This window comes from Lutra lutra, chromosome 5 (genome assembly GCF_902655055.1).
Source record: "Lutra lutra chromosome 5, mLutLut1.2, whole genome shotgun sequence".
Classification (NCBI taxonomy): Eukaryota; Metazoa; Chordata; class Mammalia; order Carnivora; family Mustelidae; genus Lutra; species Lutra lutra.
The window spans coordinates 34760558-34787964 of NC_062282.1; the positions used below are offsets into that span (position 1 = coordinate 34760558).

The 27407-nt window shown below is 44.6% G+C and overlaps 2 protein-coding genes across 8 annotated transcripts in view; one reads left to right on the forward strand and one right to left on the reverse strand.

Annotated features, from left to right (window-relative positions):
* The window catches only part of NIM1K (NIM1 serine/threonine protein kinase), a 58287-nt gene extending 55952 nt beyond the window's left edge, over positions 1–2335 (forward strand). For all 4 annotated transcript variants that reach the window (XM_047731147.1, XM_047731148.1, XM_047731149.1 and 1 more), the window contains one exon: positions 1209–2335. In XM_047731147.1, the coding sequence (XP_047587103.1) occupies positions 1209–1958 (750 nt within the window). In that variant the 3' untranslated portion in view covers positions 1959–2335. The remainder of the gene's footprint in view (positions 1–1208) is intronic.
* Positions 2336–6958: 4623 nt separating this feature from the next.
* Positions 6959–26921, reverse strand: HMGCS1 (3-hydroxy-3-methylglutaryl-CoA synthase 1). Of its 4 annotated transcripts, none has more exons than XR_007127468.1 (11): positions 21070–21130; positions 15856–16313; positions 15417–15542; positions 14716–14880; positions 13225–13390; positions 12256–12426; positions 11472–11578; positions 9700–9825; positions 9318–9481; positions 8341–8732; positions 6959–8309 (listed from the first exon to the last, which is right to left on the reverse strand). XR_007127468.1 is itself a non-coding variant. In XM_047730113.1 (11 exons), the coding sequence occupies exons 3-11, from the start codon at positions 16301–16303 to the stop codon at positions 8643–8645; spliced, it is 1563 nt and encodes a 520-aa protein (XP_047586069.1). In that variant the 5' UTR covers positions 16304–16313; positions 21070–21130; positions 26766–26905; the 3' UTR covers positions 6959–8642. The 4 variants fall into 4 exon arrangements, 3 of the variants coding, with proteins under 3 accessions (XP_047586069.1, XP_047586071.1, XP_047586070.1); XM_047730113.1 differs by adding an exon at positions 26766–26905 and having other exon boundaries at positions 6959–8732; XM_047730115.1 differs by adding an exon at positions 26766–26892 and having other exon boundaries at positions 6959–8732; positions 21070–21235.
* Between the last annotated feature and the right edge of the window lie 486 nt (positions 26922–27407).

A 27407-nucleotide genomic window follows, 5' to 3' on the forward strand; every position in this document is an offset into this window, starting at 1 on the left:
TGGAGCCCCAAGATAGGCATCAGGAGAGAGAAGGGGAGGGGAAAAACGAGCAAGAGAGAAGAGCCCGACTGTAATGGCTGTGGGTGTTTCAGACTCGCAGTGCCACGGGTGGCATTCGAGTGGCCCTGTGCTGCCGTGAACTTTCCCAGGCCCAGGGAGTGGGCAGGACACACATCAAACAACAGAACAGATGGGAAGAGTCTTCTACATCCTCCATAGAAAGGAAATCGGGTGGGAGAGCTAAAGAGAATCAGGCTGAGTCCCCTGTAGCTCTGTGCCCTGACATTTCTCCCAGCTGCCTGGTTTCTGAAGAGAGGAAGGGAGGATCATGGATGTAGATCCGGGTTCCGCTGAGTGTGTTGACCCCGTGCCAGGACCCTGCTGAGCACCTCAGATGCAGCACTCGTGCAGGTGGCTGTCTCTGTCTCACTTTACAGAGAAAAAAACATATTACACAGCCTGTATTGTTGAACCCAGAATTAACCAAGCCACCAGGCTCCAAAGCCTGGATTCTTACCCCAGGAAGCCCAGCAAAGTAACATTAAACCAACTCCCAAGAGCCCTGGGGACTAAGGACGTCAGGGGTCCCAACGTTGTCTGTCTGGATCCAGAACGTGAGAGTGGGGGTGGGGCATGTGCTTGCCACCCACAGTGGGACCTGCTGCTAGAACCTTGCCAAATATAGCCTTTCTTTCTTTCTACTGAATTCTATAAAGACAAAGGAGCCCCCCCGGCCCCCCACAAAGAAGCATGGTTGAAAAGTTGGGGAAGGGTTCTGAACCGTCTTGGTGTTGGCCCTGGTCAAGAGACTGCTCAGCCAGGAAAAAAAAAAAAATTTATGGCCTCAAATAGGAATGATTAGTTTCACTGTGTTTCAGAACATGCAGTTTTGAAAGATCCAGGCCTCATTTCTGGCACTAATTCCCAAGTCCCATGTGTGGGACAGACTCCTGCCATTGTCCCATGGAAGAACAGAAGCTTTGGTGTGTTCGAGGGGGTGTCATGTTTGCTAAGGGTCAGGACCGGGCAGGCGGGTGGGGGGTGGGGGATTTCACAGGTCTGAGTTAAGTTGACATCTGTGGAACTGCTGTTATTACCCCATCATCACCTCACAACAGTGAAACATCAGAGCAACTGACGCCTTTATTATTTTCGTGTTGGTATTCTACCTTGAAAACGATGACTTCTCCCCATGTCTTCTTCCACAGCACGAGAACCAAATTATTCATAGAGACCTGAAGGCAGAAAACGTATTTTATGCCAATAATACCTGCGTGAAGGTGGGTGACTTTGGATTCAGCACCGTAAGTAAAAAAGGCGAAATGCTCAACACCTTCTGCGGGTCGCCCCCCTACGCCGCGCCCGAGCTTTTCCGGGACGAGCATTACGTGGGCGTTTACGTGGACATCTGGGCGCTGGGGGTGCTGCTATACTTCATGGTGACCGGCACCATGCCCTTCCGGGCAGAGACCGTGGCCAAGCTGAAGAAGAGCATCCTGGAGGGCGCGTACAGTGTGCCCCCGCACGTGTCCGCGCCCTGCCTCCGCCTCATCCGCGGGGTCCTCCAGCCCGTGCCCGCCGACAGGCATGGCATCGACTCCATCATGAGCAACGAGTGGATGCAGGGGGTGCCGTACCCCACCCCTCTGGAACCTTTCCAGCTGGACCCCAAACATCTGTCTGAAACCGGCACCCTCAAAGAAGAAGAAAATGAGGTCAAAAGCGCTCTAGAACATTTGGGTATTACGGAAGAGCACATCCGCGACAACCAAGGGAGAGACGCCCGGAGCTCCATCACGGGCGTCTACCGGATCGTCCTGCACAGAGTCCAAAGGAAGAAGGCTTTGGAAAGCGTCCCGATAATGCTGCTGCCGGACCCTAAAGAAAGGGACCTAAAGAAAGGGTCCCGTGTCTATAGAGGCATAAGACACACATCTAAGTTTTGTTCAATTTTATAAATTGCGTTAAACTGCTGGTCATTATCCAAGAGCATTGTTGCTGCTTTTAAATTTTTTCATGGACAACTTGGGTGGAGACATTTTTGTAATTTTTAAATAAATTTAAATGTAAGATATGCATCTCCCCCCCCTTCCAACAAAGTCTAGATTTGTTCTCTTGTTCTTAACCTCGAGCAAGCATTCATTTGTGTAATCAAGAAATATTTAACCAGTGCCTCCTAGGCACTAACCAGGCACTCTTCCAGGTGTGGAGGAAAGAGCGAGCAATGGGACGGGCTGGGCCCTTGCTCCCCTGTGCAGGATGTTCCAGGGCTGGACAAAGGCACTGACGAGAAACCATGTAAGTACGGTGCGAGATAGTGGCTGCTGCTCCTGCCGGCCCCACGTTAGGGGCCTTACACGTCTGAACACCTGAACACATCAGTGTGTTCGGGTACACCTACACTGTTGTTCCTAAGTTAGGCCCCAGTGTCCCAATCTGTTCCTATTCAGGCTCTGACTTTGATAACTGTCAGGACAGTGTTTCATCCCATCTGCAGCTCAGCCAACCGCCCGATTAGACCCCAGGTCTCTTTCCGGTACTTTTCCCTGGGCTTCGGGAGGTCAGGCTCTCCTCAACCCCGGCCCCAGTGGGCCTGGAGGTGGGAGGTGGCTGACCTAGGCCTGTATTTTTACCCCAGGCTTCCCGAGCAGTTAATAAAAACTAGCCAAGCGCACAGTCTTTCTCACGGGCCCTTGCTGGTCAAGTGCCATGGGTGCTGGGAGAGCCCGCCAGCCCTCATCCACCTGCACCGAGACAGGAGTCTGGGTGGCCATTGTGCTGTTCCCACATGCCGGGGCCGGTCAGCGTCTGCTCAGCAACAGCCCCTTATGTCCTGTTGTTAACAATTACTACGAGTGTCGCTGCTTAAGCAACGCGAATGACTATCTGACAGTTCTGAGGTAGAAACAAGTCCATATCAGGTCTCCCTGGCGCTAACACCAAGGTGGCATCAGGGCTGGGTTCCTTTTTGCAGGATCTAGAGAAGAATCCATTTGCTCACTGTGTGTGCTTCTAGAGGCTGCCCACGTTCCTTGGCTCATGGTCGCCCTCCTCCTTCTGCAAAGCCAGCAGTGTTGCATCTCTTTGGCCCTCAGTCTGTACTCACATCTCCCTCTGATCACAGCCCAGAAAAGTTCTCTGCTCTTAAGGACCTACATGCTTAGGGTGGGCCTAGCCAGACAATGGAGCATAATTGTCCCATCTCAAGATCCTTAACCTTCATCACATTTGCTTTTACCAAGTAAGGTAACATAGTCACAAGTTCCAGAGGTAGTCATCTTCGGGGATGGCGGGGCTGGGGGCGGGGGTGGGGGGCTGGTGTCGAATGGCTACAACATTCTGCCGATTACAGATGGTAGTGGTGCTGATTGCCTTGACAGGTGAGTAAACCAGCTCCAACCTATCCCGAGGATCTGCACTCGAGATCCTCGAACAGAGGATCCAGATCCAGAACAGAGCTGTTCTGGGTACCGATTGTCTTCGCCTGGATTATAAAAAAAGCCCGAGACAAAAGCTTACATGCAACTCACGTATTTGGGAAACGAGCCCAGGATGCAGAAGGTGTGCAGGAGTTACACAGAAAAGAGGGAAGCCAATGCAGGGACACACTGCCAAATTGGCCATGGGCAACTGGTAGTCGATTCTGTAGGATCTCCAAGAGGAACCTTCTGGAATGCTTCTCAGAACTGTCTACCCAAGGGATGAAAGGAGGAAACACTTATCCGCCAGCCAAATGTCCACCATTGGTTAAGGGTGGTTCCATGGGAACTGTACTTCCAGGCTGTGAAAATTATACTACTCTGTGGGAGTCTCGCAGTGAAGGTACAGTGAAAGGTACATAGCAGGAATCCAAAGGAAGGTGCTGGGTATTCTCTGAGATCCTGGTTGAAGACTGAATGGAAACAGTTGCCACACCTGTGGCTGGAGCTGAGGGCAGGCCAGAGAGCATCTGATTTGGGGCCCAGGGGTTTGGATACATAAACCAAAGGCTCAAAGGCTGGACGAATGAACTGGACACATGTAAGGAATGGAGAAGACAGGGTAGATGAAAACAGGTAGATGTAAACCTTGGTGAGTGTGGTACTGACTTGAAGTAGGCAGGGAACAGATCCCCTAGGAGGTTGCAAGCCTATTTGAATAATAAACGTGACACACAGGGTGAAATGTGCTCACTGCAGAGTAAGGCGGTCCAGTCAGCCTTCAAGGCGGAAGCAGCTCTCGAGACGAGGCCCCAAAGTTCAACAAAGTTTGCTAAGATGGGTTGGAAGTGCTAGTTTAACAGCATCTGGAAGGCAAGGAGGCATGGGGACGCTTTTGCAAAATTAGTCTAACAAAACTTTTATTCTCTTTTTAACTATAGATGCATATGCAATGATGAACTAGGAAAAAGATGAATTCTTTTTTATTTCTAAATATTTAAAATGAAAACTTGTTTCTTATTAAAAGCTGAAGCCCTCGGGCGCCTGGGTGGCTCAGTGGGTTGAGCCGCTGCCTTCGCTCAGGTCATGATCTCAGGGTCCTGGGATCGAGTCCCGCATCGGGCTCTCTGCTCAGCGGGGAGCCTGCTTCCTCCTCTCTCTCTGCCTGCCTCTCCATCTACTTGTGATCTCTCTCTGTCAAATAAATAAATAAAATCTTTAAAAAAAAAAAAAAAAGCTGAAGCCCTGATGATCTATAAACTTCCTGAGGATTGGTATCCATAATTTTCAGCATCAAATTACTACCTTTATAATAATTTTTTGTGGGGGAGAGGAATCATAGGTCAACTATTTACTTTGACCAACAATCAGGGGAAAAAAATGAAGAACTCAGGGTTTAACTAAAAGTAGTTGCTAGATTTCTTCCCATTCAGCTGATGATGTACTCTAAGTTGGCTAATTGAACATAGTAATAATAAAAAAAAAAGTAGTGGCTAGAAATTTTGAAGAAAGTGTTCATTTTTTTTTTTTTAAAGATTTTATTTATTTGACAGAGAGAGATCACAAGCGGGCAGAGAGGCAAGCAGAGAGAGAGAGGAAGAAGCAGGCTCCCTGCAGAGGGGAAAACCCGATGCGGGACTCCATCCCAGGACCCCGAGATCATGACCTGAGCCGAAGGCAGAGGCTTAACCACTGAGCCACCCAGGTGCCCCGAAAGTGTTCATTTTTATGTCAAGATTACCTAGCTCTAAATTATTTAAAGATCTTATTACGTTCCGTGCTTTACTGACCCCTTCAGTGTTTCTCTCACAACATTTCAAGGAGACATGACATGAAGTGTTTCCATTGAGTCACAGGAGTATCAAAAGTAGCTGTTTGCAGCTGTGTGAGTTTTATCTCCTGTGAATCTTAAACTTATTCATTAGTATTCATAAAAACAAAAGCCAAAATGTTCAAAAAAAAATTAAGTGCCCAAATAGAGCATAAATTCCAACAAGCATTAATTAGGATGGAAGAATTTGCAAAAATGACCTTACAGAAAGAACACTAGCCCATTTTCTAAATGACCCAGAGGGACAGAAAATAAATTATCACTAAGTATTGAATCTACACATGACATGATGATATGAGCGAACAGGGCTAGAAGATAATAAGGGTTAATTCCTAATTCATACAATCCTGAGAGTTCTTAGGGCTCTTAGAGGTGATTAGTCCAGTTTTACCACCACTGCAAAAACTCTAAAACCCCTGGGAGCACCAGCAACATGGGGCTCTTAGGGGCACCCAGGTGGCTCGGCTGGGTGAGTGTCCAACTCTTGATTTTGACTCAGGTCAACATCTCATGCGGTCATGGGATCGAGCCCCGGTCAGGCTCCACGCTCAGTTGGGTTCTGCTTGAGAGTCTCCCTCTCTCTCTCCCCTGCTCATGCTCACTCTCTTTCAAATAAATCAATCTTAAAACATGTGGCTCTTAGGTTGGAGGCTCTTGCTGATAATAGGCCATTCTATATGGACTCTTAGATTTGCTTTTAATCTTTAATTGGTAACTCTTTTTTTTTTTTTAAAGATTTATTTATTTGTCAGAGAGAGAGAGAGGGAGAGAGAGCAAGCACAGGCAGACAGAATGGCAGGCAGAGGCAGAGGGAGAAGCAGGTTCCCGGACAAGCAAGGAGCCCGATGTGGGACTCGATCCCAGGACGCTGGGATCATGACCTGAGCCGAAGGCAGCTGCTTAACCAACTGAGCCACCCAGGCGTCCCTAATTGGTAACTCTTAATCTTAGGTTGCTTTTAGGAAAACATAGTAATTCTCTTCATAAATATTTATGGCAAAGTTTATTTTTATTTATTTTTTCTTTTTTTAAAAGATTTTATTTATTTATTTGACAGAGAGAGACCACAAAAGGCAGAGAGGCAGGCAGAGAGAGAGGAGGAAGCAGGCTCCTCGCCAAGCAGAGAGCCTGATGTGGGACTCGATCCCAGGACCCTGAGATCATGACCTGAGCTGAAGGCAGAGGCTCAACCCATTGAGCCACCCAGGTACCCCTATGGCAAAGTTTATACATGTTTACTACCTGATTTGGGAGCTAATGTCTGTGTCTGAAGTGTAAGAATAATAAATTCTCAGTATAAATTCTTCTATACTAGATGAATAGCTCCTTGAAGGCAAAACCATATGTCTTAAAACTCTTTTAATCCAGAGTGCCTTGCTTATATCAGGTTTTCAAATGTTCGCTGAATGATGAGTGAATACGGGTGTCTGGGTGGCTCAGTCAGTTAAGCAGCTGCCTTCAGCTCAGGTCCTGATCCCAGGGTCCTGGGACAGAGCCACCTGCTCAGCGTAGAGCAGGCTTCTCCCTCTCCCACTTCCCCTGCTTGTGCTCTGTCAAAGAAATAAAATCTTACACACAAAAAAATATAAATGGGTGAATGAATGAATAGAAATGAAACAAACACCCATATTTACAAAATAGCCTATTAGCTGATTTCTTGCCTAAACTGTTAGTTGAGGAGGAAAAAAGAACACACAAATATCTGAAATATTTCTCTAAAACTTTATTCAAAGTTATTCACCTCACTGTTAATAAGGTGTACAGTTAACGCTCTGTGCCAATATTACTAGGCTTGCCCATTGCCGGCAATGGACTTTGAGAAAAACCCATTTCCTGACACCCAAAAGTTAAATTACTCTTTTCAAAACATACCAAACTCCCAATACTTGTGAAAGTATTACATGCACCATTTCCCCATTAATCTTTAAATGTGAACTTACATTATTAATCTACATCAGTGGATGTTAAAATGAAGTCATTTTAACAAATTATGACTGTACAAATCAAAATACCACTAGTTAATATTAGACAAGAGTATTTTACAAACACTACATTACGTATTACTTGCAATCTGAAACATTACAGTTCGTATTCGTGTTAAGTTTATTTTAGATAACTGAAACTTCACAGAATTTAACAGCAAATAAAGTTTAAAAAATTTAGTTCTGTACATTAGTTCCAACTATCTCTATTTTACAGTCTATAAGGCTCATGTCATAGTTCAGCACCAAGAAGATCTACAAAACTGTCTAACCAGTCTGCTTATTCATCCCATGTGATAGTTTTTTGTTGTTGTTTTTGTTTTTTTTTTTTTAAGGTGAAAGTCTGAAAAAATGCTTTATAAATCCTACTTCCAGACCTTGAAATGGAATACTTTTTTTGGCTGGTCATACAAAACTTGGGTTGTACTTTTTAATGTTCACTGAAAAGATACTCAAGGAAAGAGAATACTTACACCATGAATTTCGGCTGTCAGTCTGTAAGTCGAATGCGTAACACTAAAGCATCAGAGGTAACCTAACGATGCCCTGCGCCCCATCCTTCCATTTTGTTTTAAAATTTTCAAAAGGCAGCCGGAAAAATGCCTTATTTATTCTTCAAAATAAGGTGCAAAGAAGGATTGTAACAACTTCCTCATACACGGTTCCACTGACATCTCCACCTTGGACCAGGGATTCCAAAGCAGACCAGAGCGACATCCGGAGCTTCCCAATGTGCCTCATGGTCTGAGCAGACGTCTGCTCGATGCCAGCGTCTCTCTGTTCACAGAGGTCATTGCAAGAACTCGTCACCGCTGGCCCGGATTTGTAGTGGCATTTCAGTTTCCAGACCCAGTGTTACCATCCCACCACTTCTCCCTCTTTAGGGTTTCTAAATTACAGAAAAAGAGCATGTGCGTCTTGCCATTTTTAAGCAGGGTTTGTGCATAACACATTTGAAGACTACATTCCCGAAACTAGAAAGTTCTTTTCAAAAACCGCAGGTACTTTCAGTAAGCTTGTTTGTTCAAAGTACAAAATTCTTATGTTTAAAAAAATTAAAATTGGAGACCAGTACCTCTGCTTTCCCCGCCTGAAGCATACAATTCACCACACCACACTGAAAAATTAAGCTTCATGCACACAAATGGCCAGAGAGGTATGTTTCCAGAGCCCTTAACTGTTCCCGGACACCGAGCACTGGCTAGACCACAAGCGGAAGCACGGCAGCGGATTGAGCAAAAAGACTCTCCCAAGAACACGACAGTTCTCCAGGCTCCATGTCAGTCACATAAAAAGTTACGCAACATGTAATCCTTTAAAATTGTCCCCAGACATCCCACGTTCCCAGAACTGTTCCCATCCACCACCACCCCCGCCCCGCCCCGCTGTCTTCGAGCTCAGAGCAGCGTCTCAGTGCTCCCCGTTACTAATGACGGCTGCTTCGGCCTCTGCGGCTGCTGCAGGGAGTCTCGGCACTTTCTTGGCAGGACTTGGAATATGCTAAAATCAAAGGGAAAAAAGGGGTTTTTCTTTTGTTTCTGTTTTAAAGAGTCATGGTGCTGAGTTCTAGTAAAAAAAAACAAAACTGAGAAAGGACAACTGTGGAGAGGTTTATGTTAAATGTACATTCTCTAGAGCTTTCCATGGAAGGAATGGACTAGCTGTTCTTTATAGTGAAGTTACACAAACACACAACACGGGAGAGAAGGCGGCCACCGCGAGCCACCATACACAGTACGCACGGCATTCCAACTGAAACTCTGGCTTTCCCCACTCTGACTCTGGTGGCTGACTAGCCGCCTAATTGGTGTAAGGGCAAGAAGCAAGACGATGCACTGATCCACTCTGTGCTGAGCAGATCAACCCCACCTTTTAAAAATGCTAGTAATTTAAGCACTAAGCACTGTATACAATTAGCAAATGGCACAGTGGGAATCCAGTGCCGGAGCCCTTGCTCTGAGGGACTCTGCTTTATCCATATTCCTTTACGTGGCTCAGTCGCAGGTCCCCTGAGCCCTGAGACCTGGGGATGGAAACTTCTCACCCTGTCAGAGGCTGAGAGCAAACACTAAGAGCTTTACCCACCTCCGTGGCTGTGCTCGAGTGGACAAGTCCTACCCCCTCGCCCAGGGTGTCCTCACTGGGGGCCGGGCGCCGGGCGTAGGTCCTCCTGTACTTCTCGTCCACTCTGACGAGGTACCATGTTCCTTCGAAGAGGGAATCTACGGAACTCTGGGGAATATAGTTCACTAAAGGAAAGGCAAAGGACATGAAACATTAGTTATGATTTACAAGTTCGCCGGTAAAACCAGAGATCGTAAGTTGCCCATTTCCCCACAATTCTCACTGATATCGGATTAGTACTGAATAAGGCCTGGACACCCTTATCTTTACGTAACGTGTTTCAGCCCCTCGGTAGGCTTCTGGGTGTGTACCTAGATGTTCAAACACAATTTAATATTTTTACCCAAGTGATGAGTGTCCTCTCTGAGCTTCATACTTTCAGCAAAGACATCTGGTGCCACGCAAGTTCTTGAGTCAAGTCTTGATTTAAGATCACACAAACTTGCTGTTATTTTATCAAGAGCAGACCCTGAAACAGTAAATCCCAATATTAAAAGATGACAGTAGGGGCACCTGGGTGGCCCAGTTAAGTGTCATGAGATCATGACCTGACCCTAACTTAGGTTCAGGTCATGATCTCAGGGTAGTGAGATTGAGTCCCGCATCAGGCTCTGCGCTGGGTGTGGATCCTGCTTCAGATTCTCCCTCCTCTCTCTGTCCCTCCCCACACCCCTTAGGCTCTCTCTAAAAGAAAAAAAGACAGGGGCGCCTGGGTGGCTCAGTCGTTAAGCCTCTGCCTTCAGCTCAGGTCAAGATCCCAGGGTCCTGGGATCGAGCCCTGCATCAGGCTCCCTGTTCGGCAGGAAGCCTGCTTCTCCTTCTCCCACTTGCCCTGCCTGTGTTCCTTCTCTCGCTGTGTCTGTCTCTCTGTCAAATGGATAAATAAAATCTTATTTTTTTTTAAAGATTTTTAAAATTTATTTGACACAGAGAGAGAACACAAGGCAGGGGGAGTGGGAGAAGCAGGCTTCCTGCTGAGCCGGGAGCCTGATGTGGGGCTTGATTCTAGGACTCTAGGATCATGACCTGAGCTAAAGGCAGACGCTTAATAAATGAGGCACCCAGATGCCTCCGATAAACAAAATCTTGGGGGGGGGGAGACAAAAAGACAAAAGCAGCACGCCCTGAAACAGGAACAAGATGCTGCCGAAAGGAAAACAAGTCTCCATTTCTTCTAGAACTACCGGATACTGCTTAGCTAAGAGAAAACATGGTATCTGTTTGAACAGCTTCCTATGATCTCTGACTAGACATTTGCTCAGTACCAGCCAGTAGCAAATGAGGAAACATGGGATTTGAAACTATAAATAACTTGTCCATGGTCAATCCATGACCCAGTATTTGAGTAATGCCAAGTCTTCCATCAGTTTTTCTCCATGTTTCTGCTCCTTCCTGCTCAGGAATATCAGCCAGGACCATAAATGCATAAAAATGAGGTATGTTGGGGCGCCTGGGTGGCTCAGTGGGTTAAGGCCTCTGCCTTTGGCTCGGGTCGTGATCCCGGGGTCCTGGGATCGAGCCCCATGTTGGGCTCTCTGCTCAGCGGGGAGCCTGCTTCCTCCTCTCTCTCTCTCTCTCTCTCTCTCTCTCTGCCTGCCTCTCTGCCTACTTGTGATCTTTGTAAACAAATAAAATCTTAAAAAAAAAAAAAAAAGAGGTATGTTGCATAAAAGCGGACCCACAGGGAAAGCTCTGGTGCTCCTCAGCCACGTGACGAGGCCCATCAGCCGCCTGCACCGCACGGACGTGGCCCCTTTCCCTGCCCGCATCGCCTCCCTGCTTATCAATGCTTTACGAATGAGAGAAAAGATAAAAATTAAAGTGACTTGATGAAGTCGAACACAATGCCATACAAAGATTTTTTAAGCTCACTCTACACTTCTTTTCTGACTTGGAAAAAAGGAAAGAAGAGATCCTGACGCAGACATAACCCTGCCATTTACTCAGTCACGGCAGATTCTCAGAGAGTAAAAATCTGGCTGTGGTGAAAGTGAAGAAGACACAAAAGGAACACTCTGCGGGACAGGTTCCAGCGCCCCCTGAGAAGCCCGCGGCATCAGCCTCAGCCCCTAGCACAGCAGGCTCCTGACACGCCGCGGGCAGCGTGGGCGTTACCTGGTGTGGCATCTTGCGTCACTTTAAGGGAGTACAGGGTGGCGGCCAAACCAGAACCGTAAGAGAACACGCCAATCCTCTTTCCCGCCAGCTGCTGAGGTGAGTACCTGTGTAGGGCGAAGAAAAGCTATTGAAAAGTCTCACCGAGGGGCGCCTGGGTCGCTTAGTTGGTAAAGTGGCTGCCTTCAGCCCACGTCATGATCTCAGGGTCCTGGGATCGAGCCCCATGTGGGACTCCCTGTTCAGTGGGGAGCCTGCCCCTCCCCCAGCTGGAGCCCACTCTCTCTCTGATAAATAATTAAATTTTACAAGTAAATAAATAAAATAAAAAACAATAAAAAGTCTCACTGATCCAAAACTATAATGTGTGGGAAGACAGAAGCTGGGAGTAGAAATTCATCCCATAGCCTGAGGAAGCTGACCTAAAGCTTTGCAATATGCAGACTAAAAACAAGAGCTTCTGTCTCTTTGGGCATGATGGGGCTTATGAGAGTTATTGTGCCACAGAATAAGTGGCTTTGTCAACTAGGGACTGAAGCTCAAGTGCAGGTCAAGAATGAGACGAGCGCAGAGGGCAGCCAGGAGGGCCAGTATGAACGTTAGAGCTCAGGAGTAACTATAGCCTCGTCCCACTCATCCTTTAAGCCAACGGACGGTAGGCTAGAGAACCTGGAAAGAAAATGTCACCCTGTGACCTGCCACCAACATGCAGGCCACCAGGCTTGGTGTTCAAAATCTAGGAGCCCCAAATGAGAGGAGTTAGGCAGCAGAACTAGGTACTTACTGCGCTAGGACAGAAGCAAGGGAGCCATACACAGACGAGGTGTACATATTTCCATTCTGATTTGACACGAGCAAAGATGCCTTTGTTTTCTGATTAAAGAGTTCGGAACTAGCTTTCATAAATGCTTTTTCCACATCTCTATCAAAGTAGGTATCTTCTAATTTAATATCCCTGAAAGATTTAGAAAAAAGACCATCTTACAATGTTCAAAGACCGTTTTTATTATATTACTTAATGTCATTAATATTCTAATCTGTGCGTACAATCTGGTTTCCCTATTTATTAAAAGCCAAGCAGCAACATGCTAATTGCCATGGAAGATGTAACAGTTGCACACATATGGTCCTTTTTGTCAAAGATTTTTATCATCAGGTTAAGACAACTTAATTCTCATGGGTCAATAAACTCACGAAAGCTCTGTCATCATCCAACAGAACATACACTACTACTTCAAGTCCGTCATCATGTCTATTTAGTTATAAAAGTCAGAATGTTGCAGGAGCCAAGTCTTAAAAAGTTGAGAAGAATTTTACTAAATGTAGAAGGGACAGAATGAGTTTAACAGGCCTAGTGCGTTAGGGAGCCTTACACGCGGGGAAATGTGGAAGGAGCAGGAAAGAGGACTTGAGCTTGGTGGCTATAGGATGGGCACAGGGGCTACAGAGGCAGGGAGAGATTTCAGAGGCTGTCATAGTAAACACAGGGACTCATGAGGCTCTGCTATCATGGTGACAACAGGAATAGATCTAACAGGAGGAAATCAGAAAATATGAGTAGAGATGACTAAAGAATTCATGGGGATCCTCTCTGGGACTCAGTTTCTTCACTGATGACATAAAGGGCTTAGACTAGATGGCTTTTAAGATCCTTTTAACTTTAAAATGTTCACATCTATAAAAAAGAATGGTTTAACAGAGAGATAAAATACTCACACACAGAAGGAAAAAAAAAATCCCAATAAACTCTTACCCAAAGGCTTCCAGGCCACTATAGATACTATTTTTATCTCTGTTCTGGTCATTAAGGAAGTCATTCAGCAACATCCGAGCTAGAGATTTCTGAACCAGCTTACAGTAGGGAGAGTGGAAGATCATGAAACCAAAATCATTCAAGGTAAAATCTTTATCATTTCCCTCTGAAAAAGAAACCCAAAGAAATTATGAAATTCATTTAAAACACTCACTTTTGCAGTCTGATTTTAGAACGAGGCTAGGATGTTCTTCTGACTTTAAATAGCAACCAAAAATTTACTGTATAATGAAATATCTCTAGGACTTAAAATGCGTATCAAAAAGACATCCAGGGATAGAACAACATCCCCCCCACATCACTGCTTTCAAACTTCAGTCTTAAGAGTCTGTAATTAATATAGTGGGTTGGGCCAGATATGGTTTTTTTTTTTTTTTAACTTTAGGATATTTTTTTAAATGAAATAGAATAGGATAGAAAATAGCGAACTGCATAACTTGTGGCATTATAAGTAATTTCATGATTTTGGGGGTGAGTTTAGCACGCACAGACAAGGTAGAGTGTACTTCTCACTGTGGGGCCTAATGACGTTAGAAAAATCACTGTCCTGTTCAATACTGACAAACAGTATGACACTTTACACACGGCAACAATGCTTCTCCAGGGCCACTATGAATCTTATTACATTATTCAATACTTTAACTCTCTCCTACAATCTCTATAAAGCAAAGTTCGTCTATGGAAAAAGCCTAACTGGGGCGCCTGGGTGGCTCAGTGGGTTAAGCCTCTGCCTTCGGCTCAGGTGATGGACTTAGGGACCTGGAATCGAGCCCCGCATAGGGATCTCTGCTCAGCAGGGAGCCTGCTACCCACCCCCAACCCTTTGCCTGCCTCTCTGCTTACTTGCGATCTCTCTGTCAAATAAATAAATAAAATCTTTAACAACAACAAAAAAATTCTAATTTATATGATACTGTGTGTTTTAACGGCACTAATTCAAATGCTGTCCTTTTGAGTATCTCAACAAATTTTCCGGGATTAAAGACAGAGATTAATGGGCACACTGGAAAAGTAAGTATGAATTCACAGGTCAACTGCGAACAGCCTGTGGGAGAAAGGGGGTCACTTCAGTAATTTATTTTCACTAGGGTCAGCTCTGGATCACAGCTGCAAACTAAAGCCTTGTAAAAGTTCCTCTCTCAAAAGATGAAAAAAATTCAAGTTTCTTACTTTTACCCTAGTTTTGATTTTTTTTTTTACCAGGGTAGGTTTAAATAAGCGTTTTTACATAGATAGACTTCATTTCCAAAGCTTCCCTGTATCCCTGAATTACACATGCCCCGAATCCGTGGGGAAACGCAATCTGGTGGGTGAGGAAGATATAGTCCGAGGACACTAATGAAGATGCCCACAAAGCAGCATCTCACTGAAGACAGCCCACCACACCGCCCTCAACAGACCCCCAAACCAAGGCACATGGATGAAACCCACCCTTCTGCCACTGGGCACGGATCTTTTTGCGGTAGACGGAATAGCAGCGGTCTAGTGCACTGAGGTAGCACTGTATGGAGAGTTTCCCATCCACTATAGGATATTCCGAAAGCATATCAGGTTTGTAAAAATCATAGGCGTGTTGCATATGTGTCCCACGAAGTCCTATTAGAACAAAAAAGGAAGATGACATGTATTTCTTCTGCTCCTTGATGACTGTATGGTAGTCAGCAGAATGCATTATCTGGGGACCTTCCTAAACTGTCTAGTCAACTCTTGCCACTTGCAGCGTGGAAATCACAAGGTGAAACTGACATGTAATTGAAATGAAACATAACAGTATCCACAGACAGGCCTAAAATTCCTTTGATATACAACATTTTATGTAAGTCTCCTATCTCCAACTGAGAGATCACAAGGGCTCTACTGAACTGAAAACAAAGTAAACTTGTCACTAATGAGTGACTGTGGGCAAGTTACTCTTTATTACTCAAACCCATTTTACTGCTCTATAAAATGAGAATGACATTATGTACCTCATAAAATTGCTATAAAGACCAACTATGCTAACACATATAAAGCACTGAGCAGGCAGTACCTGCATTTAACAAACACTTAGTAAGTACTAGCTTCTATTTACATTTTCAACCTCCTCAGCATACACTGCTAATAAAAGAAGAAATGCTCTCCCACTCACTCACCTCGGTCAAAAATTAAAGGAGCATTTGGCCCAATTAGCAGAGCAACAGCTCCCACTCCACCTGTAGGTCTAGCATTTCCTGTGGCATACACAGCAATATCTCCCGCAACTACCAGGGCATACCGTCCTGAAAAAGATTTTTGTTAACACAAGAAGGTGATCACCACTGTAAGTATCATATGTATACACTGAAGTCTTCTATTTTCCTAGAATATGCTTTCCCTTCTTAGGCAAAGCAAAAAAAAAAAATCTAAATTTTTATAATTTTGTCCTATGTGATAAAGATAACCAGTTTATAAATCAGTAAGTTGAAAGAGCTATATTTCTGACCATATTCAAACAAGCATAACTGGTAGGTCTGCATGAGGCATTCACCAAAAGGTCATCTGGGCCTACATATCCTCAAGGAGCCCGTCTCTTCGGAGTAACATGTAACATACCATCCCAAGAGCTGGACTCAATCCAATTAACAGCATTGAAGACAGCAGCTGTGCCTCCGTAGCATGCATTCGTTGTATCTATTCCTTCAATATCTGTGTTCCCAGACTCCTCAAAGAGCTGCATCAAATTAGTCTTCACGGACTTTGATTTGTCGATGATTGTCTCTGTTCCAACTTCTAAACGCCCAATGCAATTGTACGAAAGGCTATGTCTCTCCATAAGATTCTGAACCACAGTCAGGCAAAGAGAGTTGATATCTTCTCTGTCTGTGCAGAAGCCCATCTTGGCCTGGCCCAAGCCAATAGTATACTTTCCAGCATCTACACCATCGTATTTTTCCAACTCTGCTTGATCAACATATTGAGAAGGAAAATAGATCTCAAGGGCAACAATTCCCACATCTTTTGGCCAGCAGGCTTCTGCATTCAAAGGAAGAGACCCAGGCATGGTGAAAGAGCTTTAGAAAGAAATAAAGAAGAAAACACTGTTTTAGGTTACAAATTCCAGATTGTCAAACTTAAGAAATCAACACTAGAAGTTCAACTACCACCTGAAATGTTAATTTAGTTTCTGAAGTTTAGCATATTTTATTTAGGGCAACTTTATTTTATAATTTTTCTTAATCGAAGTGTAGTTGACATACAATGTTACATTAGTCTCAGGTGTATGGCATATTTTATTTGCATTATGCTATGCTCATGGTAGCTGCCATCTGTCATCATATGCTATTGCAATACCACTGACTGTATTAGGGGCAATTTTAATATGTGAAAGTAGCAATTACAGTATGAATGGAATACTACCACTTAAAATTATTGTCTTTTAAAAAGATTTGCACTTTACTTAAAACTAGACCTCTTCAGGAGTGCCTGGCTGGCTCAGCCAGTGGAACATGTGACCCTTGACCTCAGGGTTTTGAGTTCAAGTCCCACACTCGGGGAGAGAGTACTTTAAAATCTTTAAAACAAACAAACAAACAAAAAACCCCACCTAGGTCTCTTTAGATTTAAGACGGGATTATTAAAGGTAAAGAAAACTCAAATAAGATTCTTCTATTGTAAAAAACTGTAAGATAAAATACAATGACAATTTAGTAATATGGCCCACAAATCAGACTTCAGGTACCTGATTTATTTCTGGCCATCCAAGAAAGTTTAAATCAGTCAGTCAGTCAGTCATCATAAATATATGTCACTCTTTAATGATCTACACAATCTCAGCAAGTAAAAAGGGCACACTATAGAAGTCTACCAAGTAAATCTCCACAAGTCCCCTGTTATTATAAAGAAGACCCCGTCCCCCACCCACAACCCAAATGATGGAAATTTTAAGCAAAAATAAGTTCCAGGACTCATCACAGGGTCATATGCCAATATTCTATACTTTCTACAGCTAGTCTATAGACAATAAATGACCATAGAACCACAAGGTATCACTTAGTTTCTAAATCAGGGAAAAAGCCAAACTCTGATTCAAATTTGAAAACTGGTAATCCACATATTATTTGTGTGGCATCTAGAAAATATCTCTTAAAACCACCTGTTTCTTTTTTTTAAAGGGCACTAAAAAAAGGACTGCTGCCACAATGTCAATACTTTTAGTGTCTAGATTTATTTACTAACAGTAAAATAAATGTGCTACCCACTCAAGAACACTGCTATGTGTATATGGGCAAGTCACATAACCTATCAGAGCCATCTCAATTTCTTTAGAGACTGTATTCATCAGAAAAAGAGAAGTCATTCTAGATACTTCCAACAGTGGAGAATTTAATATAGGGAAATGCTTAGAAACTTGGCGGGGCCAGAGGAGTCAAGGGGGAATGTGGTTATTTAGATCCCACGAGCTCACACTCCTACTGAAGCTGATGGAGCTACCAGTACCAGCACCTCTGCTGCTGAGCTCGAGCTCGGACCTGTCCCTCCAACCCCATCCCTCACTACCCCCACCCCCGACCCCAGCCCTTTCTGCTGCCTCCGCTGACAAAAACAAGCCAGCCTCGTCTTCCCATCTTCTCTCTCCCTTGAGTACTTCCATGGGCAGTCTACTCAGAACCCAGCTGAAATATACAGTTGTCAGGGTGTGAAGAATGACACAGCCTATTCATTTTAGAGAAAGAATTTTTTCCCCATTTAAACGTCAACAACTCAATTTCCTTTTTAGGAATCACATTAATCGGAAGGGGCTCCTTATGTGGCAGAATTTCAGGTCTTCATTCGCCTAAAGGTCTTGGCTCATGAGAGTTACCTGGGTCCTGCTCGTTCACCAATGTTCTTTAGCATTTACCAACTACTACTTTGACTCCTAAAAATGAAAAGTTCAATCCTATATTTATGTCATTTGTCCTCTGACACTCTGCAAACTCTGGTATAGTATTAGGTATAATGAAATTACAGACTACTGCCTTGGTGAATTAATTACTGAAATCTTGAGAGAACATCAAAAGCAGAGAGGTATCCTTAAATCATGTCATCTATGCTTAGCCCACAGGTCATCAGGTGTAAGTGTACTGGGATGCCTGAGTGGCTCAGTTAGGCATCTGCCTTCCAGCTCAGGTCCTGATCCCAGGGTCCTGGGATGGAGTACCACATCAGGCTCCTTGCTCAGCAGGGAGCCTGCTTCTCCCCCTGCATCCCTCTGCTTGTGCTCTCTCCCTCTCTCTGACAAATAATTTTTTTTTTTAAGTTGTAAGTATATTGGGGTGCCTGGGTGGCTCACTGGGTTAAAGCCTCTGCCTTCTGCTCAGGTCATGATCCCAGGGTCCTGGGATCGAGCCCCGCATCGGGCTCTCTGCTTGGCGGGGAGCCTGCTTCCCCTCTCTCTCTGCCTGCCTCTCTGCCTACTTGTGATCTCTGTCTGTCAAATAAATAAATAAAATCTTTAAAAAAAAAGTTGTAAGTATATTAAAACCTAAAAAATAAGCACCTAGAAATATAATCACAAAATCTAAGTTAAAGGTCCCAAGGGATACCACTGAATCTTCCTTCTAAACATAAGAATCTTATTTATATGTTTTTTCATTTATTCAAACAATGACAACATGTTACATGCCAAACATTTGGGATAAGTTTTTTTTTTTTCCTCTTTATTTTTATTTTTTTCAATTTTTTCAGTGTTCCAAGATTCATTGTGGGATAAGTTTCATAGAAGATAAGCTTTCCCCTTTCAAATATTCACCATCTCCATGTGTTATTAGGTGATACAAACACCTAATAATAACCAAGGAAAACAACAGAGACATCACATTATGCTATGAGAACTACCTAACCAGCCTGGAGGCAAGGGAAGGAGTGGGAAGAGAGGCTTCTTGGGTACTGGAGCTGCCCTGAATCTTCAGAATGAGTAAGGAGTAGTCAGTAAAGCTCTACAGAAGCAAACAGTGGTAGGAGATTTTCAACAGGGTGGACAACACCAAAAAAGGCAGGGTACAAAGACGTAGGAAAAGCTGGGCTAATTTCCTGAAGTGAAACGTGAGGCCCAGTGAGTAGAGCAGGCAAGCAGTAGGTCGGGAGAACTAGACCAGAGACGGGTCATCATGGCTCTGGTATGCTCCTAAATGTTACCAGGCAGATTCTAAGTTGACAGTAAAATAAGATTAAGTTCTCTGCACAATCCACAAAAAAGAGCTATACAGGGGGCACCTGGGTGGCTCAGTGGGTTGAGCCTCTGCCTTCAGCTCAGGTCATGATCTCAGGGTCCTGGGATCGAGCCCCGAATTGGGCTCTGCTCAGCAGGGAGCCTGCTTTCCCTTCTCTATCTCTGCCTTCCTTTCTGTCTACTTGTGATCTCTCTCTCTCTGTCAAATAAATAAAATAAAATAAAATAAAATAAAATAAAAAAGAAAAAAAGGAAAAAGCTCTACAACTTGTGTTAAAAACCAAAGACCAGTCTTTATCCTTAAAAAAGGAACCCCTCCCATATGCTACCCTCTAAGTCACCAAACCAGAGGCAGTAGTATTACCCACTTTCCCAGCCTTTCCCACAAGGTTACCACTTGGGATTCTTCCCACTCTTCAAACTGCTCTAAATACACTGAGGACAGTGTGGTCTTCCGTCCCTCACCCAGCGGCCTGAAATACTTCTGGAAATAAAATGTACATACAATCTTCTCAACAGTTTATTAAAGGCCACAATGCAAGGCTTTGATTCCAGAATTAATCCATATTTACCATAATCTGACTAGCTCTGATAGGTTCTTATATTATTGTACCTAAGATACAAGGCATAACTTTTATGCTTAAACTTCTGAGAGGTTAAGTGAGTGCCTTATTTCATTTCATATTCATTTCATTTCAAACGTAGTTTAACCCACACTCAACAGGTTGAAAGTGAATCATGACTCTGAGCTTGGTGTGGAAAAAATTTTTACATTTTCTAATTCAGTCAATATTGCTCATTCTCTGAGGAGTTTTGACAGCCAAGATGTCCTCATTATATTCCTGATAAAAAGCTGTGCAATTTGAAATAGTTGGCTTTTGGTTGAAATTAAGGTGGAGTAAGATTAAGTTGGAAAAGAACGGAAAATTAATACAGGGAAGTAACTGTTTCCATGGCATTTCAAACAACAAAAAGTTTGATATAGTTTCTGATCTGTAATTTTTACTTTTAACTATCCTATTAAGTGTATGCTCTTACCCTGTCCTCTCAAATGCTCTCTGAAGTAGGCCAGATACACTTAGAAAAAGAAAAAGCCCAGCTGAAGATCTGAGATGTTCACACTACAGTATGAATTCCATACACAATGGGGCATTCTAGTCATTCACTAAATAGCAAAAAAATTTCTAAATCAAATATAGTTTAAAAACCTGACGGTTTAAAAAATTACCTGCATGTATTTTCAACTTTTTGCTGATAAAAAGGTATTTCACTATTTTTAAGAGGATTGAATCCACAATTAAAAAAAAAAAATTCAGGCAGGATAATGGGGACTCTATATTTATAATAAAATGTGCAAATTTCCTTTTTAAATTTAATCTTTAAAAACGTCAAAAAGTTAGTTTCTAGATTTCAAACATCAGTCTAATAATCACAAAACTGGCCAGTCTCCCAAAGCACTATGGCATTAACTAATATTTAAAGATATAAAACTCTGTTAATAGGTTTTTAAGAATGTGTGGGGCACACAAGTGGCCATTGGCTCTGGGATAAAAATTAAATTTCCCCCTTCCATGAGAGAGGAAGGCGTTCCTTAGCAGCATGACAGGATGCCGTACCTGTGTGAGGAATAAAGAACCGCAGTCTCCAGGTCTGTCACTGTGTTTCCTCCTTCAGGCACTAGGAATTTCAAATAAGAACTTCTTTTAAAGTCATCAATCACCACACAAATTCAAATAATGACTCCAATTCAAAGTAAGTTAAACAATTCCTTGTCCAATTACACTGCATAGAACAGAATTTGACTCTGCTTAGAAAAATGATACTTAAAGCTTATAAAACCTCCCCCCCCCTTATTTCATGAGTTAGAGCGGTAGGTTCAGTCCTGGTAACGAACTGCCAGACGAAGCTCCTGTCACGGATTCTGGCTTGAAACCGAATGAGACGCCAGGAGAGCTGTTAGTTGTCTTTACTAAATTTGAATTATTAAGAATTGAACGAAAGGAATATAAATAAGTTGGACTGGACGAGCAAGTTCCGGAGTAATGAGACTCCCACATTCCAGAGTTTGCTCTAGGGGCGCCTGAGGGTTCAGTTGGTGAAGCGTCTGCCTTTGGCTCAGGCATTGATCCTGGGGTCCTCAGCCCCCGCTGCTTCTCCCTCTGCTCCCTCCCCCCTACTTGTGCTCTCTCAAATAAATAAAATCTCAAAACAAAACAAAACAAAGAGCTTGCTCTACCCTTAGGAGCTTGTGGCTTTAGCAATGTGTGCCTCTCTGAGCTTCAGTTTCCTCATCTATCAAACGCAGTTAATACCTATCCTCCCGGATGGTTGAGAAGGTAAAATATGTGAATAACACTTCGTAATATAAAGCACCAATACATCATTATCCTGGTCCTTAGTATTTTTAAAACAAAATAATAATCTCTGTAACAAGATCTAATTACCTTCATTTATTTCATCTTCTGCTCCTACTTTTCAACGCGTCCACCTCCACCCTCCCCAACCTTTTCCAAATGATTTTTCCCTACAGTGACTGTATTAAAAAGACAAGCACATGATTTCACGATAAAAGAGCATTAAGCTTTAGCATCATTTAAATTATGTGGAAATAAAAAGGGAAGGGGACACTGGAACATTTTTTTGTGTCCATCTGTTCTGGAGGATTGTTCCTTGAGACAGCAGTTTCTATGTTTAATGAAAACATAATTACCTTTGCTCTCTACTTAATTATTGGTAAATTTAGCATCTGCCTTTGCCGGATTAACCGGAGACTACATGATTCCCCCTCCATGCTGAGACTAAATAACTTAAATAACTTAGTAATAGCTCTTCTTGAAACCATGTATGTATATGCATTTGATACTATTTTCATCAATAAAATTTCTCCTGAACTGCCAATACTCCCTCTTTCAATTTTGATTATTTCAACTGGAGAGAGCTTTATGTGGGGAGAGCTGGGCAAGAAGAGGAGGGTAAAGACAGAACGGGGAAGAGAGGAGAAGCAAAAGGAGAAAGGGAGAGGAGGGCATTAGAGCAAAGAAGAAAGAAACAGAAGAAAAACCAAGGTTCACAGAGGACTGCTGTGTTACCGAAGCTCTCAGGAGAAAGACAGGCCTGGAGACCAGGAATGGAAACGGAGGCGGTAAGCGCCACTCTCGGGAACAGTCCATTAAAGGGACCGGGCTTTCCCTCCTGTTCTGCAGCTGCTAGGAGGGCTCTCTATCCTGACTGAAACTGCTCTGCCAAAGTCTCCAGCCGGTCATCAGCTTATTTCTAACAGAAGGTCTTTTCAGAGCATCGGATGGAGGCTGGCCACCCGGGTCAGGAAGCAGTTAGGGAACCGCAAGCAGCTGGGCAGGTTAGCACAAGGCATGTCCGAGTGCCTGGAGCTGCAGCACAGGGGCCCTGAGCTTGGCAAAGATAAAAACTGAAGACTGCAGAGCCTGCTAGGGCCTCCAGGTTCATGCAATGATGCTTCCTCCTGGTTTGCTCAGAGTTCTGAATTCCTTCTTCTGGATCCTTCCTCAGCCTTGATTCAAACAAGTCATCAGAGAAATGCGCCCAGCAGCCATGTAGGTACATGGACCACAGGAAGCAGCTGCCTGCCCATCTTTTTCACTGCACCAGGAGAGAAATCAGGACATCCTTTTTCATGAGAAAGGGCTGGCAACCTTTCTTCCCTAGGAACAAGCAAGCAAAACTGCTGGTAAGGCTTTGCCCATGCCTGTACCGTCCTTGGCTCTAGTTCTCTCCAGAAAAAACACACATGCCTGCCTCTCCCCAGAGCTCCTGGTCTGCTTACAAATTCTACTCCTGTTTCAAGGCCCTGTTCTAAGCTACCTCTTCCAAGGTTTCCTCAAGTTTCCAATGAGGGCCCTGCACTTCTACAGCAGATCTATGTCATCCACACGAAGTCCTCATAGTCTACTGTCAACGGGAAACTAGTCGGGACGCCTGGATGGCTCAATCAGTTCAGCGTCTGCCTTAAGCTCAGGTCATGATCCTAGGGTTCTGGGATTGAGTCCCACAGGGAGCCTGCTTCTCCCTCTCCCTCTGCCTGCCGCTCCCCCTACTTGTGCGCTCTCTGTCTCTCTCTCTCTGACAAATAAATAAATAAATAAAATCTTAACATAAATAAATAAGTAAAAACAGTGCAATTTAGAAAAATGGAAAGCTAGTTAGGGGCAGTATTCCTAGCCACACTTGATTCCTAGACTCTTGCTGGGAGAAGGGCTGTATTTTGATTCTTTTGAAATCCCTTTGAGATCTTGAAGAAGTAGTCATTCAACTGCCATTTTCTGAGGGGCCGAATTTGGAGTTATTCCAGAAGACAAACCTTTTAGATTTGAGTACCTGTCAGCAGCCCTTGTTAGTAAGTTCTTTTTGCTATCACTTTTTATTTTTTATTTTTTAAGATTTTTTTTTAAATTTATTTATTTGACAGAGATCACAAGTAGGCAGAGAGGCAGGCAGAAAGAGAGAAGAGGAAGCAGGCTCCCTGCTGAGCAGAGAGCCCAATGTGGGGCTCGATCCCAGGACCCTGAGACCATGACCTGAGCCGAAGGCAGAGGCTTTAAGCCACTGAGCCACCCAGGCGACCCTGCTATCACTTTTTAAATGAGCGCTGCACCAAAGAGTGCCCAGAAAGTGTTTAAGAAAATTGGCTTTCGACTGAAAAATGTAAGGGATCCAAATGGAATAAAGACATTTGGTTGTTCTTATCATCATTCCCATATGCACACATCCCTAATCACAAAACTGGCAAAGATGAAGACTGAAAAATTAGCTCTTCTTCAACTGCTCTAACCACACTCAATTGACAGCAAGTGAGCATCGCCACGTATCGAAAGCCTCAGAATGATTAGATTATTAAGAGTTGAGTCCTACTATCCTCCCATTAGATCGGGTAACATGTTTTCAACCTTTTGAATCTGTACCACCATCCTGAGAGACATAAAAATATCACACAGGGCGCCTGGGTGGCTCAGTTGGTTAAGCGTCCAACTCTTGGTTTCAGCTCAGGCCATGATCTCAGGGTTGTGAGATCAAGCCCTGCAGAGGGCTCAGTGGTTGGCTGGGAATCTGCTTGGGATTCTCTCTCTCTCTCCCTCTCCTTCTGCCCCTCCTCCCACTCTCTCTCTGAAATAAATCTTAAAAAATAAATCTTAAAAAAAAAAAAAATCACACTCTTCTATGGTATTTGGTTTGTTAGTACCCAACATAAAATTGTAAGACTGTTCTTTTCCACTACAGATTCTGATGCATAGCCCATCAAATTCCTCAAACTAGAGCCTCAACTGTATCTTCCCTCATTCAGTTCCACTGCTTTACATTTTTAAATAATTCTAGGTCACTGAGGAAATACACGTTACATCAATATCAGGGTTTTGCACTTCCTTCCAGAAAAGCTATCTAAAATCTCAATCAAAAAATCTTCAAGTCAGAGATGCCTGGGTGGCTCAGTAGGTTGTGCGTCTGCCTTTGGCTCAGGTCATGGTCCCACGGTCCCTGGATCAAGCCCCACATCGGGCTCCCTGCTCAGCAGAAAGCCTCTTTCTCTGCCCCTCACTCTGCCCATATTTTCTCCCTCTCTCTGAAATTAATGAAATCTTAAAAAAAAAAAAAATCTTAAGATCCATCTCACAGTTAAGAAAAACAAGATGTAAAAGCACTCTGGAGGAATATGTAAGAAGAAAACAAATAAATTATTTGCTGGTTATCCGAAATAACCAGCAGATGACGTGGCCTTCTATGGTCCCAAACAAAATATCCCATAATTTCTCCCCACTGGAAACACCTTCCTAAGAACTGGGGTTACTGATTAAACTAGTACTGAATAAAGGGCAAACCTACAAATTTAGGAGAAAGAGACCTACAAAGGTTAAACACCAAGAAAATAAAGTCTTTCTTCTTTCCCATAAAATACGCTATCCCTGGCCTCCTTACCCTTACAAAAGTCACCGAAATTTTAAAAAAAGAAAGTTTTGCTCCAAGAAAGAACACAAACTGCTTAGAGGTCTCAAGATACAAAGAACTATTTGAACAGATCCATGTTAAGGACTTTCAATCTGCCCTCTAACAGAATCTGTACAATGGACGTCCAAACTCCATCTCCGAAGGGAAAAAACCTGTTAACTATACAAACACTTCCATTTGTCTTACTTTTGTCACTTATCCTGCCATTGTTGTTCCAATTCATCAGTGTGATAGAGCAAATGTTACTCAGCAGAAGCCAGACAGAGTACATCATCCCACCGCAGCAGGCTGACGCGAACATCAGCAGCTGGAAGGAGCTGTGGCAGGGGTGGGCAGTGAAAGAAGCCTGTGATGGCCTAAGGCCAAGGCCAAGGCCACGGGGCAAATAACAAGCAGAGACAACCTGTTGTCCAAATCCCTCCTCCAGGGTAGGTCAGAGTAATCGTTTTCTCTACCCCTGGTCGAAGAAGAACACACATTTTTCAAAGACACCCTATACTTGCCTTAACCCAAAACCCACTGTGTGTGAAGGCCCTGTGGGGCCTGTCCACTACATCACATCAGGTGAGAATGACCCTGAAGCTCTTAGCAGAAAGGAGGGGTAAGGGACTTCAGAACACCAAGAAAACCCATTTTTTCTTTAATATGGGCGTAAAAAATATGGAGGCGGGAAGGTGGGAGGCAGGAATCTGTGAGATGCGAAGCAAGCAGACTGAAGCAGTCAACAGCCCAAGTATTCGGCCAGCTTAAACCACGGGTCTGATGCTTTCTTGCACCTGAGCTGGGGAAGAAAAGTTATGCTCGCCCACTTCCCTTTCCCCCACCCCGGCCACTCTCCAGATGCGGCGGCAAGAGGACACACCCCCTGCCAACCTACAAGCCTCCATCTAATTAGGTGTGATCTTCGCCATCCTTCGGCGCCCACCCTTAACCCAAAGCACTGGGAACGCCTTGGCAGCCTAGCTCCTTCCTCGTCCCCTCCTGATGCGCCTCCCCAGCCCCGGTCGCCTCAAGGGGATCACAGCCACGTCCCCGGCAGCTCCAGCGCCTGGTTGTGTCTTTAGAACCCTGGCCCTCAACGCCCTTTCGCCTTCTCCCCTCCGCGACTCGCCAGCCCCTCGTCAAACCCGCCGTAGTCGGCCCCAAGCCCCTGGCAGGGGAGGCCCGGCACGGCCCTACTCGCGGCGCCCCCATCCTCCCCGGCTGGGTCCATGCCTCCTCCCCACCCGGACCGAGCTGGAGCTCCTTTGGGCCTAGTCAAGGACACCGCCTCCGCCTGGTATTCACCCCGCCCGGCGCCGCAGCAGTCCAGCTCTCCCCCTGCCCGGGCACTCACCCAAATGTGACCAGGCGGTGGCCGTAGAAAGAGACGGGGCCACGGAGGGGCAATACGCGGCGCCTCCCCGCCGTCACCAGCTTTATAGCTGCCGACCCACCCGACTCCGGCACCGCCGGGAGTCGGTGGGAGGCTGGACAGTGGTTCCAGCAGCCAATCGCGGCCCGCAGAGTTACCCGGCAGCGCCCGCCCCCTAGTCCGGCTTCTACCAATCCGAAGAAAACTGGAGGCGGGCTCTTGCTAGGGTTTACCCTCGTGGCTGGAAGGGCGGGGGAAGGGGCGGGGACAAAGTTGGAGGGCCGAGGAAGTGGGGTGAGAGAGTGACGTGCGGTGGCCCGAGAGCCGGCCTGCCAATTACGGAGCGGCGAGAGACGGCGAGAGCCAACGGGAACGGAGTGAGAGTTTCTCCCACCAATTGGAGTTTATTGAGAGGAGACGGGAGCCAATGAGGTCTCCGCGTCCCACCACTGGGGAGAGATGGTCAAGTGTGGGAGGCAAGTTGGTCCCCACTCGCGAGTCTGTCAGGTTGCTTAGCAACAGGGCTTCACCTGTGAGATTTCTACATTACTTTATTTGAATTCAGTCTCAATGGTTTCTATTTTCCAGAGCGGCCAAAGGCGCCAACATTACAGTGCAGGATGT

Excerpts from the sequence above, each read along its gene's own strand:
- HMGCS1 (XM_047730114.1), bottom strand. The coding sequence starts at position 16,303 with ATGCCTGGGTCTCTTCCTTTGAATGCAGAAGCCTGCTGGCCAAAAGAT. Across the intron at positions 14,881-15,416 it reads TCCTTTAATTTTTGACCGAG|GACTTCGTGGGACACATATG; the intron begins GTGAGTGAGTGG and ends TTGTTCTAATAG. Across the intron at positions 8,733-9,317 it reads ACTCGAGCACAGCCACGGAG|CATATTCCAAGTCCTGCCAA; the intron begins GTGGGTAAAGCT and ends CTTTGATTTTAG.